Below are 17,019 nucleotides of genomic sequence, written 5' to 3' on the forward strand. Positions count from 1 at the left end.
ATTGGTCACTGGATCCTTGAACTCTGGACATAAATAAACTTTACATGGTGGATCCTTGATCTCTGGACATAAATAAACTCTACATGGTGGATCCTTGAACTCTGGACATACAGTAAATAAACTCTACATGGTGGATCCTTGATCAATAGTCAACATAGTCGTGACTAGTCAACTAGTCGTGGTAGCCCTATTCACCATGTAGAGTTTATTTATGTCCAGAGTTTAAGAATCCAGTGACCAGTTTCATATTTATTTACTTTAAGACTCAATAAATAAATTGTTGATATAGAAAACCTGTAAAGTCTACTTGTAGCATACAGAAAATTAACAGGAGGTATTGATAAGGGAATTGATAATGAATTGGATTAATAAGCGGAATCAATAATGGTATCAATATAGACAAAATGTGATAAACTGCAATTTACGTATGATCCGACTAATCACAAAAATAATCATTGACTAGTCAACTATCAAAATAGTCATTTGTGGCAGCTCTAGCACCAAAGGGCCTAAGGGCTTACATAGGACTAACTTTTTCTTCTTCTTACAGAAGAAGTAAGATGTGATCACTCAGTATCATGCAATTTCAAAATAATAATAATAACCACAAAAATACATTTTTTTTTAAATCAATCTGTCATAGGTAGAAATAAACAGTTCAGCGTGTTTTGCCACTATTGTGCAGAAACAAATACACTGCTTCACTTTAAATACACAATAAGTCTCTATTAGATCATCAAGTGTGCGTCTGTCTTGTTGTTTGACAGCACAGAGTTGATAATCGTGATCAAAAACAGCCAGTGAACCTGCTTTATCTTCTTTTCTGTTCTGCAGCTGAACACAGATTGTGCAGGGCTCAGGTGCAAGAGCAGACCCACAGTGGTGAAAGATGGGAAAGGCCCCACAAACCCCTTAAAAGTTCACTTTTGAAGCCATTTTTGTTATGTGTCGACGCGGGTTGAGGAGCGGACCTGCGTCTGATGGAACCCAGCGCTAAAATAACCAGAAAGCGGTTCCAATAACAAAACAATTTATTTCTTCCACCCTTTGCTGCATAACAACGTGTACAAACTTAAACAGCATCAGTCTGGTGGAGTGAAGGCTGGCACGCTCTCCAGCGCCCAAAAGGATCGAGGCCCGGCGCTTCTGGACTCACTTTTACCGCCAAACACCCCCCAGGTGGATACGACAAACCGACTCTCTGCGAAGGATAGAAGAGGTGAGGTAAGTCAGCAGCTACAAGCAATATCCTTCAAAAGGCACACACTATCAGCAACACATTCAGGTCTGTATTTAAGCTTTATGTAAATGAGCAGCTTCTCACAACAGGTGGAGGATCAGTTGTCCGCACGCCACGGCAGTGAGAAGCGAGCTGCACAATTCTCATCACAATTCAAATATACTGCGTAACAAAATACCAAGTTACTATCAACAATTAGTCAAACAATTATTCACCTCTGATGTGTGCTGACAGCATGTGTCCCTCACCCTTCTTCCTTCACAGGCACGATGTCAAACCCAGGCGCGGTCCTCAGCGTCTCACAAACGAACACCACAAGGTCGAGTTCCCGGCAATTCTGCTTGAATCACACATGGCTTAAATGCAGAACGCCATCTAATTATCTGCTTCAGCTGAAAGTCTTTAAGGTTGCATGTGAGCACCATCCACAGGTGCTGCACATAACGTTGATGAGGGTGAAGGACTCTTCAGCCAGCACCTTCTCCACAGACAAATCAGTTTTCATACCACCTGGAGAGCAAAGAAAAGAAAAGAACACCAAAATGTCCAGCCACACCCCCCCAACACACAACAGTAACCCCCCTTTAACGGGAAGCCTCCCGGCGACCGAACAGACCAGGTCCGAGAACAGCACCTCCCTCCGGGGTCCTTGTCAGGAAGCAGACAGCATAACGCTCCCAAGGTCCACCACAGACAGCAGGACAGGGCACCGCAGCTGGAAGGCCGGCTGGCATCAACAAAACCCCAAAACAGTCCCTAATACAATGCAACATAGAAGAAAAAACATAAAACCCACCCAAAACCTCCCCAGGGGACTGTCCCATCCAACCCTGGGAAGAAAAGAAAAACTCCCAAATGCAAAAACCCAACACAGCCCCACAAACACAATACAAACATAAATGCATAAAAGAAAAATAACAAACAACCCTCCCAGAACGACCTGCAGAGCCCAACACCCCCCAGAAGGCCTTTACCGCCGGTTCCAGGAGGAATAGCCAGAACCGGAATCCCACAAATGTCCCCAGGTACACATGGAGCAAACGGCGCCCCCCAGAGGACCGTACCATCAAACCCCAGGAGGCACCCTCCCCACAACCCCGGAACCCCAGACCCGGCCACACCTGGCTAGTCGGCCCCACAAACCAATTCCCCCCCAGAGGACCGTCCCATCAACCCTGGAGGTGGAACCCGGAAGGAAACAAAACAAAATCAAAGTCCAACCCCCGGAGGACTACCCTAAACAACCCCGGGGGCAAATAAAATAACCGTTAAACCCTGTTACCTTCCCCGGCACCCCGAAAGACCCCAGGTCCCTCCCAGAGCCCCTCGGCAGCTCAATTTTGGCGAACGGCACAAAACATTAAGCCGGGGAAGGGAACAGGAAAAACTAACCCAGCCCCAACCCCAAGGAGCAGCGGAAAACTGGAAATACGTCCGGTGCCCCAACTCGACCATACCCCAGCCTCTCAGGAGGGGTGGAACTACTGAAATGTCGAACGGCAACAGATCGGCCCACCCCTCCGACTGAGGTATGTTCCCGCTGCACCACACCCCGGCAACACCAATGACGAACGGTACAAAGGCTCACCGAGGCTGGAGTGGAACCGGGCCCTAACCAAACCAAGAAAAACGCCCCTAACAACCCCCCCCCCCCCCCCCTAGGTGCAGAGGTCTTCTGAGAACGCTCAGCGTGACCAACCTGCACCACCCCACAGCCCACAAGACGAACGGTCTTGGGGCAAGTGAGGTAGGGGTTAGGGAAGTAGGGAAATAAAAAACAACAAAACAAAACGACCCCAAAACCCAAACAGAAAATACCTAAATACACATAAAAAAATAACGATCAAGTGAGCCCAGACGGGCTTCTAACCGCCTAACGTTCACTCCACCAGACACGCCTCTGACTCCCCAAACAAATTATAACCCCTATTCAAAGAAACAAAACATTAGCCAAACAAGTTTTTTTTTTGTGTGTGTGTGTGTGTATTATTTTGCCTGTCCCAGAACACCTGGAGATACGTCACCAGAGAACATTGCATCAAAAACAAAGCACAGGCTTCAACGTCTCCCGCATAAGGCACCGGATGACAATCAGTTCGGACGCCAAATCTCTGGGAGACGGAGTTATCTGCACCGGTATCGATGGTGCCGCAGCTGGAGCAGCAGGAAGCGGAATGAGCACCATCCACAGGTGCTGCACATAACGTTGATGAGAGTGAAGGACTCTTCAGCCAGCACCTTCTCCACAGACAAATCAGTTTTCATACCACCTGGAGAGCAAAGAAAATAAAAGAACACCAAAATGTCCAGCCACACCCCCCCAACACACAACAATTTTAGACACATTTTTGCACATAATAATAATAATAATAACGAGATTCTAATCCTTTAAAAACAGTATTACTTAAAATAATAATAAGAATAACTAGCGTGTTGCCCATGGGGATCCACTGGCTCTACATTGGGTAGTGTTTATAAAAATAAGTACAGTTGTGCTCATACATTTACGTACCATGGTAGAATTTATGCCATTTTGGCCATTTTTCCGAGAATATGAATGATAACTCACCAAAAAAATTCACTCAATGTTAGATGGTGCTGTTAGATCTCAGTGCTGCGTTTGATACCGTGGATCATCATATTCTACTCAATAAGATGGAGAATTATTTTGGGATTACTGGGAGTGCCCTGGTTGACGTCATACTTGAACAGTCATTATCACTGTGTTTTGGACAATAACACTACCTCTAACCTTAGTGACATGAAATTTGGGGTTCCAAAGGGGTCTGTCTTAGACCTCCTGCTTTTCTCCCTTTATATAGCACCCCTCGGGCACATATTGCAGCATTTTGGGATTACCTGTCACTGCTATGCTGATGATACTCAGTTATACAAGCCGATAACTGCTGGTAATCTCATCCACATAAAATCCTTAGAAGACTGCCTTGCATCAGTGAGAACCTGGATGTCTAGTGACTTACTACTTTTAAATGCCAATAAGACTGAAATGATGGTTCTTGGTCCAGCGAGACATCGCCATCAATTCTTTCTTTCTTACTTGCCTGCACTGATTTTGAAGTTGGCTTTTAATCTTGTTGCACATTGTATAATGACAGTAAAAGGCATTCTATTTTATTCTACAAAATGAGGAGCCTTGGGGTAATTTTTGACCCTATGTTGTCTTTTGACCTCCACATTAGATATATTAGTGGGACTGCTTTCTTCCACCTGTGAAATATAGTGAAGATTTGTCCCATCCTGTCTATGACTGATGCTGAGACGTTGATTCATGCATTTGTCTCTTCTAGATTGGACTATTGCAATGTTCCATTTTCTGCTTTACCGCAGTCTGGCATTAGGGGTCTCCAATTGGTTCAAAATGCTGCTGCCAGACTTTTGACACGAAACAGAAAGTTTGACCACATTGCACCCATTTTGACATCTCTTCACTGGGTTCCTGTCCCCGTGAGATCAGATTTTAAGATTCTGCTACTAACAGAAAATATTAGTCTTTATTGTCATTGCACATATACATCCATCCATCCATCTTCTACCGCTTAGTCCAATTAAGGGTCGCGGGGGGCTGGAGCCTATCCCAGCAGTCATAGAGCGCGAGGCGGGGTACACCCAGGACAGGACGCTAGTCTGTCGCAGGCCACAAATAGACAAACAAACACAGACACACCCACACACACACCTACGGACAATTTTAAAGATTCCAATCCACCTAACCCGCATGTCTTTGGATGTGGGAGGAAACCGGAGCACCCGGAGGAAACCCACGCAAACACGGGGAGAACATGCAAACTCCACACAGAAAGGCCACGGGAATTGAACCCACAACCTTCTTGCTGTGAGGCAACAGTGCTAACCACTAAGCCACCATGCTACCCTTGCACATATACATACAACAAAATTTGTCCTCTGCATTTATCCCATCCTAATTACATTTAGACACAATCCAACCATAAGATGCAGTGGGTAGTCACAGTCCAGCATCCAGGGACCAACTCCAAATGTAGACACTGCCTTGGTCAGGGGCAGAGAAAGGAGCAGACCCTAAATAAACATGCTTTTGACTGTGGGAGGAAAGCGGAATGCCCGGAGGAAACCCACGCAGACACAGGGAGAACATGCAAACTCCACACAGAAAGACCAGAAATCGATCCCAAGACCTTCTTGCTGTGAGGCACCAGTGCTAACCACTAAGTCACCATGCCGATGTGCAACTAAACTGAGTAAACCAACTGAAGTGCAAAAACACAATAAATCAATGACACTAACAACACTGTTAAACTAATATGACCCACAATAACAACATTTAAACCCCGTGCTCCCATGGTGCATTGCAGCACAATGTTTATTTTTTTACTGGCTAGCAGTGAATTTCTCCAAATATGTTAGTCGTATCAACTTTGTCACAGCATTCATTCTTGACCCAAATTATATACGCAGACCAAACAGCACACACACATGTACACACTTATGCATGCATGCAGGGGCCACTTGGCTATTATAATATAGATAATTTGCAATGTTTAAGAATAAAGTAATGCAGTTTGAACCATGGTGACTTTGAAACCAAGATTGGTTTTGACTGATTTTGCCTGAGCCCTGAGCTGGCTGAAATTCTCCAATTTTGGCCAGAGAATTTTGTGCAAACACATGTTCTCATATATATATATATATATACACACACACACACACACACAGGGGTGCCATCAAGTCTCTGGGCGCACTTGGCAATTTGGCACAGACACTTACATACACATAACTGTGTAATAATTGCATTTCTTCCAGATGCAGTGGGTCCTTTGTCTCTGTCTCTCGATCTCTCAGTCACTCATTCACACACACACACAACAACATCAGAGAGAACCTGTTCACACTTCACAGCTCGTTCTCATCCTTCGCTGCATGGATGAGGGACACACCATGTGTGTGCACTGTGTTCAACAGTTCTTCAGACATGTGGCTATGAGTTAGATTAATAGTGTTACTGGATTATGCTGAAACACACAAATACATTGTGTCATCATGTCACATTAAACTGAACAAAGCAGACAGGAAACCAACACATGAACGGCATAATGAATCCAGTCAATTTTCAAAATAAAACATGCTGTTATGCCTACAAATTGTATCATCACACTTTGTCCACATTCAAAACAATGTGGCATCCATTTTATTTTTCCATGCTCACAAAGTCCCACCCATTTTCCAACTGTTCCAATCAAATTACAGCTGACACAACTACTTTACAATTTCTAGTTTCATTCATGAATACATTACAGAGGTTCATGACACTTTGCCACTTAAATTATTTGTATTTCCAACTCAAAATGATGCTGAATAATTCAAAATACCAGATAAGGTCCATAAGTATTTGTAGCATTTTTGTTTTTTGTATGTTTTTGTGTCCAGTGACAGCCACACCCTGATTTTCACCACAGAGATCCCTCCAAATCCATTGATTTCTTCTCAGCTCACTGGTAACACCATGCAAGAATTGACTCACAATGCGACAGGCCACAGATTTACCCCCAATGCCAAGGCTTGAAACTTCAATGTCAAGGGCAAAGTAAAGGCTTAAGCTGTGCTTACATATAACGACGGCAAGTCATGAATGCCCACGGAGTATACATTTTTGGCCACTGATCATGAATGTGATGATTCGGGTGTCCTCAGGAACTGCTGCAACCTCTTACCACCCGTTACGATTAATGGCACAAATTACAAAATCTACACAGAAAGACATACAGATGAAAACACATTTCTGCCAACTTACTAACTCTACTATCAGCACCTTTTTATTGTTCACACTGCTTAATGATACTTTTTTTTTTCAATGTCTAGGCCTCTTATGTTTACCTAGAACTTGCATTAGCTACATAATGTAACACTGTGACACAAAGCAACCAAACTAGAGACCCAAAATCAAGGCACCCAAGAACAAGGCATCCAAGGATAAACCACCCAAGGCCAATCATCAAGACACAGTAATACTGCTACTATATGTCATTATAAAATTTCAAAGTGTACTAACATTTTACCTTTGAAACACATCATAACTGCTTCTTGTGAGTAAAAATCCCAACACTGGTTGTCCAGGAGCAGAATCCCACTAAAACACAACTTCAGTGTTCAAAATATTACTGCTCAACTCTGTGTGAAAAAAACTCAAGTGAAATCAGTGTTATGAAGTTAGTGAAATAAGACAAAAGAAAGTCAGTTAACCTACCATCCTCTGTCGGGACGTAGACATTGAGGTAAAGGCAGTCCTCGCTCTGCTCCTGTACATAGGTTACCACTGTATCCAAGTTGGCAGTGAACCACACGGGGAGCATATCGTTGAGTAAAAAGCGATCTTCTAAGAACTGAGGACAAACTGGAGCAAATAGTGTTGCATTCCTGATACCTGGCCAGGACATTGGAGGTTCTGGTGCCTGGAACCTCCGCTCCCCCATAGGGGCCAGTGCATAGGGGATCCCTAAATACTGCTCCACTGGTCCCAGAATCTCATTAGGTAATGTCACCTTCACACCACGCAATTTTCCATAATTGGTAGTGACTACAGGGTTCTGCTGGGCCTGAGCAGTGGCCAGGCAGATGGACCAGAGCACAGTCAGAAGCAGAAGGCTGGTCTTCGTTGTGGGGCGACACACTATCAAAGGGCCTCCTGGGGCTGCCATGTTCATGCTGTCTAGAGCCTTGCAGGATGTGGTTACTGTTGACCCTTGTTTCCTCTGTACTCCCCCCACCCCCTCCCCTCCACTGAGATGACTCCCACTTCTTAGGCCACAAGTAGAAAGATGAAGCTCTGGTCAAACAAAGCAGCTTTCTCAGAACACCCCATCCTGAGAACCTGCATGGAGATCAATGGCTGCTCCACAACGCATCTGTCACCAAGAAGAACCTAGGATGCTGTTGGTTAACGGGGCAGCAGGGTGATAGGATATCCTGAAAGAAAACAAACAAAAACATATGGAATCCATTAGATTTTAATTACCAATATATCCATTTAGGGCAGTGTGGTGGCTGATTGGCTGTTGCCTCTCAGCAAGACGTTCAGGAGATCAATTCCCATCTGGTCCTTTCTATGTCAAGTTTGCATGTTCTCCCCATGTTTGCATGGGTGCACCGGCTTCCTCGTACATTCAAAAACTAAACTGTCCCTAGGTGTGAATGGGTGTATGAGTGAGTTTGTCTGTCTATACTGTATGTGTCCCTGCGATAGACTGGTGTCCCATCCAGGGTATACCTGCCTCTCGCCCTAGGCTCCAGCTTCCCACTGTCCTTGATTGGAGAAGTGGGTATAGAAAATGAATTAATTAATCAATTTATCCATTTTGCATACTGCAGATGTGCCACAGTAAGACTAAGCACACTAGCAGTAAATAAATTTAGAGTGATGGTTTAAGTCCAACTCGCACAACATTCTCAAGTTCAGGATCCTCAACACGTCCTTAGGCCAAAATAGAAAAATAGTTATTGTTTGTTTTATTCACATGAGCCATTATATGCTGTAGTGTTTGCTGTAGTCAGCCAAAACTATTTGTTTAGGAATCGGATAATATCATAAAAAAATGTCATTGTGATGACATGGGATTCAGAGACAATCTGATGACAACTAATTTTTAAAGTCTTAGGCTGAGGAGGCTTGGCAAGTGGCAAGAATTGGAAATCTGTTGTGTGGATTTGGAGGAATGTCATGGATATTTGTGTCAAAACCTGATGGCATACAGCCGGTTCATATCAGTTTCCTGTTGGAGTCCAAAGCAGGGAGAGAATTTTCTTGCCTGGCTGCTCTGGTGCAACGATGTTGAATAATTACTCTTTGACTCAAATAATACCCTGTGCCACTTAAATCATTAAATCTCAAGCTGACCAGCTTTGACTTCCTTCTTATATTAAAAGACAAAAAAATACATGAAAAGACTCTATAAATAACAGAATTTGACTACACTGAAAGGACATGCCAGTCTTTCCCAGCCAGACTATAAAACAAGTACATTTCCAGCATGGATTACTCAAACAGAAGACAAATTAATCAAGTTGTTAGTTACTACAGCTGAGAGGATGTGCCGCCGACGCCTGTGTGGCTTGGAGTGGATGGAGTGGACCAGCACAGAGCAACAAAATGGCTGCACAACTGCTAAAGCTGGAAAAAAACAATCTGCCTTAACATCATTTCATCTTATTGAATCAAAACACTCAAAAATCACAGCATAAAGGAGGCAGCGGCTTCATCCAAATAAGCAGAAAAACATCATTAGCCACGATGCTAGAAGAGTTTGTGGTCAAGAGCTTTTTCTGGCATCCAAAGAGTTTTCGCTGTAAATGTTACAACTTTAAACCAATAAATCTTAAATTATGTGTACTCACATTCACAAAGAGTTTGTTTGGTTTGTTTTTATTCCTCAAGCACATTTGTGAGCAAAACCTGTGTGTTTACTCTAGAACAGGGGTTTTCAGAGTGTGGGAGAGTGTAGAGTGCCTTGATTAAGGCCCTGTCACACCTTGACGAGCCAGTGTATGTCTGCCGTATTAAAAATGCTGGCACATGCTGTCATATGTCTAATAAATTAATGCAGCTGTCACACCTCGACAATTAACCAGCATATGCTGACAGCCCCGTTTCAACCCAGTGATTCTGGTCAGTACTGCACGGCGTGGTGCGCATCAGAAACAGAGTCATTTCTTGGTGGACCATTTTCATTGTGTACAGAATCAGACTGGCTGCGGGAAACACTGCCGTGAATGAATGGAGGGCTGCTTCCTGATCAGCGGACCTGATCAGGTCTGCTCATCCGCTGATCAGGTCATCACAGGCTTGAATAATGAAATGCTTGATGATTTAAACTTTTAAAGCGCTAGTCGATCACAATCAGGTGTGATCTAAATGAAGTGCTGTGTTGTGTGGGCCCCTGAAGAGGAGGTACTGCTGGCCCACCACCACCAGATGGCGCCCTGCTTGGAGTGCGGGCTTCAAGCACGAGAGGGCGCCGGAACCAGTGGAGTGACAGCTGTCACATCATCACCACCAGCTGTCACTCATCTACGTCAACCTCCATTAAAGCCAGACTGCAACTCCACCTCCCCGCCGAGAAATCAGCTACCATACAGGTAACTCTCTGCTGAATCTAAAACCGAACAAAAGTCTGATCTCTTTTGCAGCCGTTTTCCTGTGACGGAGTCCTTGTCTGCTGTGTTGGCGTTTGGTGTGGACTGCGACGGCTTCGCCTCCCACCCCACCCAGATAAGTGGTTGTCTCAGGAGCTGTCCGAGTGTGTTATCGGAGGTGGAGGTTCTCCCTCCTAATTGAACACAGACTGTGGGATTACTGAGTGTGCGAACTCACACTCATCAAAAACTGTTTCTGTTCTCTGCCAGCAGTACCGGGTCTGACTGCTGAAGACAGTGGCCACCTGGGGCGCAGGGCTTGGCGGCTCCGGTGTTCTTCAGATCCGTTGGTGGTGGAAGCTGTGTCTCGCACCAGACGTCTTCTATCTTCGAGCCTGCCACACGTCACCTGGTGTATAATTGACATTCCGCAATATTTGTATTGTCTGTACTTCGTTGTGCGCTTCACAACATTAAATTGTTACTTTTTGGCTATTCCATTGTCCGTTCATTAACACCCCCTGTTGTGGGTCTGTGTCACGACACCTTCCCAACATGCTGTGTGATAGGCAGTGTTGCCACAGTTACTTTGATAAAGTAATCCAATTACTGATTACTGATTACTCCTTGAAAAAGTAACTTAGTTACTTTACTGATTACTCAATTGTAAAAGTAACTAAGTTAGATTACTAGTTACTTTTTTAGTTACTTTCCCCAGCTGCCGCCAACAACCCTCTGCCACCTCAACATGACAATGATACCTGTTTTGCCAAAACTCACTTCATAGTCACCCTTTCTTGACTTCAATGAAAATAAATACTTGTTTTATAAAAAGTAAAATAATCTTTCTTGACCTCATATTTAACTGTTGACAGCACTGTAACAGTAAAACTTGCAATTTCTAACCTACATTGTTTATAAATGTAACTATTAAATTCTAACATTTTTCTAACATTTAAATTCTCTATAAACATTTTACTTGTCAAAATTATTATTATTTTAAGTAGTATTAGTAGTTGTAGTAAAAAAAAACGGCTTCAAAACTGGACCTTTAATCTAGGGGTGTTGTGGGGGAGGGGGGCACATCCTTGCCCCATGCCCCTATTCCATCTGGATTCGATTCGCCCCTGCTTTGGCGTTTGAGCACAAAGAATGGATAACATTTATTTATGCAGAAAACAAGACCAGATTTACAGGTAAGAAAGTTTTATTGTGTTTTCACATCATGTGGTCCTCAGAAAGAGAGTTTAGGTGCATCTGAGTGGAAAATAGTGTTAGTTGTTGACGTGTCACGGAGGATCAGCTGTTTTTAACGAGACGATACTGAGCGGCTCAGCTCAGAATTCTAAATAAAGGAGAAAAATAAAGCATAAAAATGACTTTGTAAAGTTCAGTGCAGGTGTGCTGTTTTCACCGCGCTTTAAGAGGTGAGAACGAGATGAAAAGCTCACAGCTCGCTTAAAGTGGGCAGTTCAGTCGAACCCCGGCCCCCTGCCCACGGACCAAGTTTAATGCTGCTGTCGACCCACAATGCAACAATAATAGTAACGCACAGTGACTTGGAGAAGTAACTTTAATCTGATTACTGATTTGGAAAGATTAACGCGTTAGATTACTCGTTACAAAAAAAAGTGGTTAGATTAGAGTAATGCGTTACTAAGTAACGCGTTACCGGCATCACTGGTGATAGGTTGGTGTGGTGATCACCGACACCCATGGCACTTTGAATGTTTAAACAGATCAGTGTAATCAGGCGTGATCACCCCGATAGATCGATCAGGTCATCTGATGATCACACCACATCGACGGTGCTTTAAAAGTTTAAATCATTACAGCGCTTCTGTGTGTTCAGAGCGCAGCACCGACATGAGAAACACACTTGGGGCAAGAAAAAACACAGAGGACAGATAGATAGATAGACAGATACTTTAATGATCCAAAAGGAAATTTAAACATTCCGTAACTTAAAACACATCCTTATACTTATACAGTACATTCAACACACACAAGGAGAAAGAAAAAACAAAACAAAAAAAAAACAGTGGATATTCATGGTGAGGGTACATTCCACGTTCAGTCGCTGTAAGTGCAAATGCATCAATAGGGGGAGCAGTGCAAAGAGTGGATCAATGTGACCATAATATGAATCTTATGTCCTATGAATCTTAAAAACACTATCCAGTGCATTAAAAAAATACTAATAAATAAATAAATAAATAATTAAAAGTGAAGACTACAAACCCAATAATCCATATTAATCCATACTTCCCCGGCGCTTCAGAGATAAGTTAAAAAGCTGAATGGCCCGGGGAACAAAGGATTTCCTCAACCTGTCTGTTGAACAAGACAGCGAGAGCAGTCTACCACTGAACAGGCTTCTCTGCCTGTTCAGTGTGCTGTGTAAGGGGTGCCGCTTATTATCCATGATTGACAGGAGTTTGCTGAGGGTCCTTTTCTCAGCCACCAATGCTAAGGAGTCCAGCTCAGTGCCAACCACAGAGCCAGCTTTTCTCACCAGTCTGTCTCACCAGTCTAGACTTACTTTAAAAACTCTACATTTCCAGTCATGAATTACAGGAGTTTCCGAGGTCATTTTCAAAAATCAGGAACTTTATGTGGATTCATGTCCGTCTGTGATGGTGAATTGGACTGAAATGAACAGGTCAGATACTCCGTGTGTGAATCAAACAGTCGTTCTGCATACAGACTGCAGCTTTCAGCCAATCAGTGGCCAGCTTTCATGAACGGATTTAGACTTATGCGTAAATTACAAGAAACGTTTGCCACCAACTTACCTACAACTTATGTTCAGCATGTGCCAGACTTGTGAGTCACACGCTGGCATGCACTGAAAATTTTCAGGATGCGCAAATTTTTTTTTGAGGAGCTCAGCTTATCAGGATGTACATTAGCGAGCTTCAGCGTGTTTCAACGTGCTTCAACTCATTCTTAACTTATAAAAAACTTACCCTTATTGAAATTATGCCAGCGTTTTTTTAATACGGTTGGCATACGCTGGCTACATCATCAAGGTGTGACAGGGCCTTTCAAGACAGTGGCGTCAACTCATAACATGGCACCATTTTGGTTCCAACTGCGCTAAACTACTGAATAAACCTTTAATGTTTTCAACATGCTTTAAATCATTTAACCACATACAGCAACACATCCAGGTACAGGTGCTATTAGAATAAATATAAAAATAGTTAAGCTATCAAATTTATATAAACTTACAATTTATGATGATTTATTTAATTAATTTAAAGCCTGATTTATGTCGCTGCACAGCTGTAACTCAATGTCATGCAATGACAGTTTTAAAATTCTCCGTCTCTGGATTATGCTTTATTCTGGATGAATTTGACCCTCAACAAGCTTTTCTTTCTACAATCATCACCTCCAAATCAAAGGCAAACTGTACATTTTCCTCTTTTATCGACTTTGTGCTGTAAAGTTGCAGACTTTTCTGATCCATTTGTAATCAGCGTGCATTGTGAAAACTATTATAATATGATGGCAGATGAAGGATTGAAAGCAGAAAATGTGTGTCACGTCAGGCTTCGGATCCTTTGAAAAAAAATAAACAGTCACACTTTTAATCACAGAAATTACTCCAATCCCACTTTCGTCAAATTGGTGAGTGTCAGAGCTGAACTTTAATTTGTACCTCTGCATATCCAGACTGCTTGGGTTTTTAACGGAAATACATTGCGATCAGATGGGATATTTTATCCGATGTGAGCGATATGTATGTAACAAATGAGTTACAGTCAGGAGGCACTGAACATCTATGGGAATCCTGAATCAGGACATGCACCTCATTTAATGACTCATTTATTTAATATATATATATATTTTTTTTTGTGTGTGGCACAAATATAATTTGTGTGGCCACAAAAAATGTCTGAAGCATTTCCTGCATTTTAATGCTGTATATTGTTAATTGTTGTATAAACTTTGTTTATGCTACATTTTTACATATATTTTTGAAGTTTACAATTTATATTTACATTCTAAGTTATGAAAATGGTTTGTTGAAAATATTTCTGATTTTCACAGTAAAAAAAAAAAAACTTTTTTCTGATTCAAATTTTATGTTTTGGCATGAATACTGGGTCACTGTTTTAATGCAGTATGTCAGAATGAAAGAAAAACTGTAAAGTGACACAGGTGAGACAGACAAAAAACAGACAAAAAAAATGACACCAAGCAAGGTCAGGTAAACAGTGTTTTAAGGTAAATTATGAAGGTAAAACCAAAAGTAGTCAAAAATGCCCCAAAATAGCCCAGACTCCAGAGGGTTAACTCAGAACAAGTCATGAAGACTGAAAAGACTGTTAAAGCATTTCAAAAACCATACCCTAAAGCTTGTAGAATATTTTGAAAATCATGATAAAATATCAATAGCATACTTTATAGTAAAAAAAAGTCACATTGTCTTGTGTGAAATCCTTTGAATAACACAATGTCTATTTTCCAGTGAGAGAAAAATTCTTACCATGCTTAACATCCTGATGGCACAAGATGCAATATGTTTTTACCGGTTTGTTTACCTATCGAATGTGTTCATGAAGATTTTAATTGCCGATGTACGATGTCATGACACCAACATACCACAAAATGCTTCTTTTAAAAATCTGATAGCTATAAAAGTTGCCCACATGCTACTTTTAGCTTAAAAACAGGCACTTTAATTAGACATGCAAGACAGAACATAATGAACAGAACCAGACTGGAACAGAAGCAGACACAGAACGACACAGAGACAACAGCATCGCTGTAGCAACCAACCAGTCCCACTTTACGACATGTTGTAAATAAAACTTGTACGATGTCATAAAAAAATAAAACACTTTGAGATAGTTATTTTCCTCCGCTGAATTCCACGGATCCGCAGACTTATAAAACTTGTACAATGTCATCAAAAAGAACACTCTGCGATAGCCGTTTTCCTAACTTGGTGATGATCACGATTACAGACCATTGGCAGAGCAACACAACCCCCCCCCCATCAAATGACGAAATTGGCGAAATTTTGCAGATTTGCTTATTTTCACAGCCCTGTTTAAATGCTTGAAGCGGCTGTTCACAGCCATTTATGACTTTTATTGAATGCAGACCTTCCAAATGGTTACAAAACATACTGATTCACAATGATTGGAAACCCCATATTTCAAAGATTAAAGCTAAAGTAGCAAAGAATGTAACCTTAACGAACAAATCAAATGCAGTATATTGTATATTGTTCGCTCATATGACCATATTTAACTTATTGTGTGGAGGTGTGGGGAACTAACACAAAATCAATCTTGATCAACTATGTAAAGTTAAGGGTAATCAGAATAATCCATTTAGTAGGATACAGAGAGCACACAAATGTCCTCTTCCTCCAATGAAAAATATTGAAATTTAGTGACCTGGTTCAATCAAAATTGCTCAAATCCTATTCAAAGTTACAGAAAAGTTGATTCTTCAAAGTATTCTAAACATTTTTTTCAAACAGAAGTGACCAGTGTGACTTGAGAGACCAGATAAATTATAAAAAACAATTCTCCTGAACTACCCTGAAAACTATATGTATTTCTAGATGTGGAGTGGAAATATGGAATGCTTTAGAAGCAAACGCTAAACTTTGCAAGTAAACATTACATACACAAATGTCATTTTTTTCAAGACAAAAACATACATTACTCACTGGATGTCATGCCCGGCCCCAACTCATGGGTTAGGTCCTTGCTTTATCTCCCTTGATTCTCTGGTCTTGTTTTTCATTAGTTCATACTTTATCATGTTATTCTCAGTTTGGTTCTGTTTATTGTTTTGCTGTGTTTACTATTTAGTTTCATTCAGTACCTCATCATTTAGTTTGCAGTCATTCAGTTATTTGTTGCTTTTCCTTCTGTTACATTTTTTGTCACTGGTTCATTCTTTGCTTATCATTTATTGTGTAGTTTGTTTTTGTATTTGTATAGTCATGGTCCTTTAGGTTTCTTTAATCTTAGTTTTGTTCTGTTTATCACATTTATTGTATTTGCTTCGTCACAGGTTTTGTTATTATTTATCTTTGAGGTTGCTTATCAGTTTACGTTCCATTTGTCATTTATCGTATTATTCCGTTTGTCACCTGTTTTGTCTTCTGTTCTATCCAGTTTGTTTTGCCATTTTTATTGTACCAGTTCCATTCCAGTTTTAGTTTTAATCATTAGTTTTCTGGTTTTCCCCTTTTTGATTTGTTACGGTAGTTCTTAGTTTTTCCCCTTTTGGTTTACTCACTTTCATTTTTGCACACGTCATGTTTCTCACAGTTAGTTTTTTAGTTAGCAGAACAGCCGATGACATCATAGCTTAGTTTTTCCCCTTTTGGTTTGCTCACATTCATTTTGAATTGAATTTGACTATAATTAAAGACATTTTTGCCAACCTAATTTTTTTTTACTTGCCACACCCACACTCTGAGAGAGAAGTTTGACTACTTGGATCGGGCTTGGGAAGTGGTGGAAACAAACACCTGGCTGTATCAATACTTTCCTGAGCTTGAAGAGCGGGACGACTTATTTGCTGCAGAGAGGCTGCCTGATTGGGTGAAACACCCTGAGTCATACCTGCAATACGCTCACCCACCACAAGACGATGAAGATGACTGGATTGACCTGGAC

The 17,019-nt window shown here is 41.6% G+C and overlaps 1 protein-coding gene across 2 annotated transcripts in view; it reads right to left on the bottom strand.

Moving 5' to 3' along the window:
- nlgn4xa (neuroligin 4 X-linked a) overlaps positions 1-17,019 on the bottom strand; it is a 641,760-nt gene that overhangs the window by 565,174 nt on the left and 59,567 nt on the right. The window contains exon 2 of one of the 2 annotated variants that reach the window (XM_034173555.1): positions 7,482-8,200. The exons of the other annotated variant lie outside the window; for it this stretch is intronic. Coding sequence (XP_034029446.1) covers positions 7,482-7,938 — 457 coding nt within the window. The 5' untranslated portion in view covers positions 7,939-8,200. The remainder of the gene's footprint in view (positions 1-7,481; positions 8,201-17,019) is intronic. 2 annotated transcript variants of the gene reach the window in all.

This window comes from Thalassophryne amazonica, chromosome 1, assembly GCF_902500255.1.
Source record: "Thalassophryne amazonica chromosome 1, fThaAma1.1, whole genome shotgun sequence".
Classification (NCBI taxonomy): domain Eukaryota; kingdom Metazoa; phylum Chordata; class Actinopteri; order Batrachoidiformes; family Batrachoididae; genus Thalassophryne; species Thalassophryne amazonica.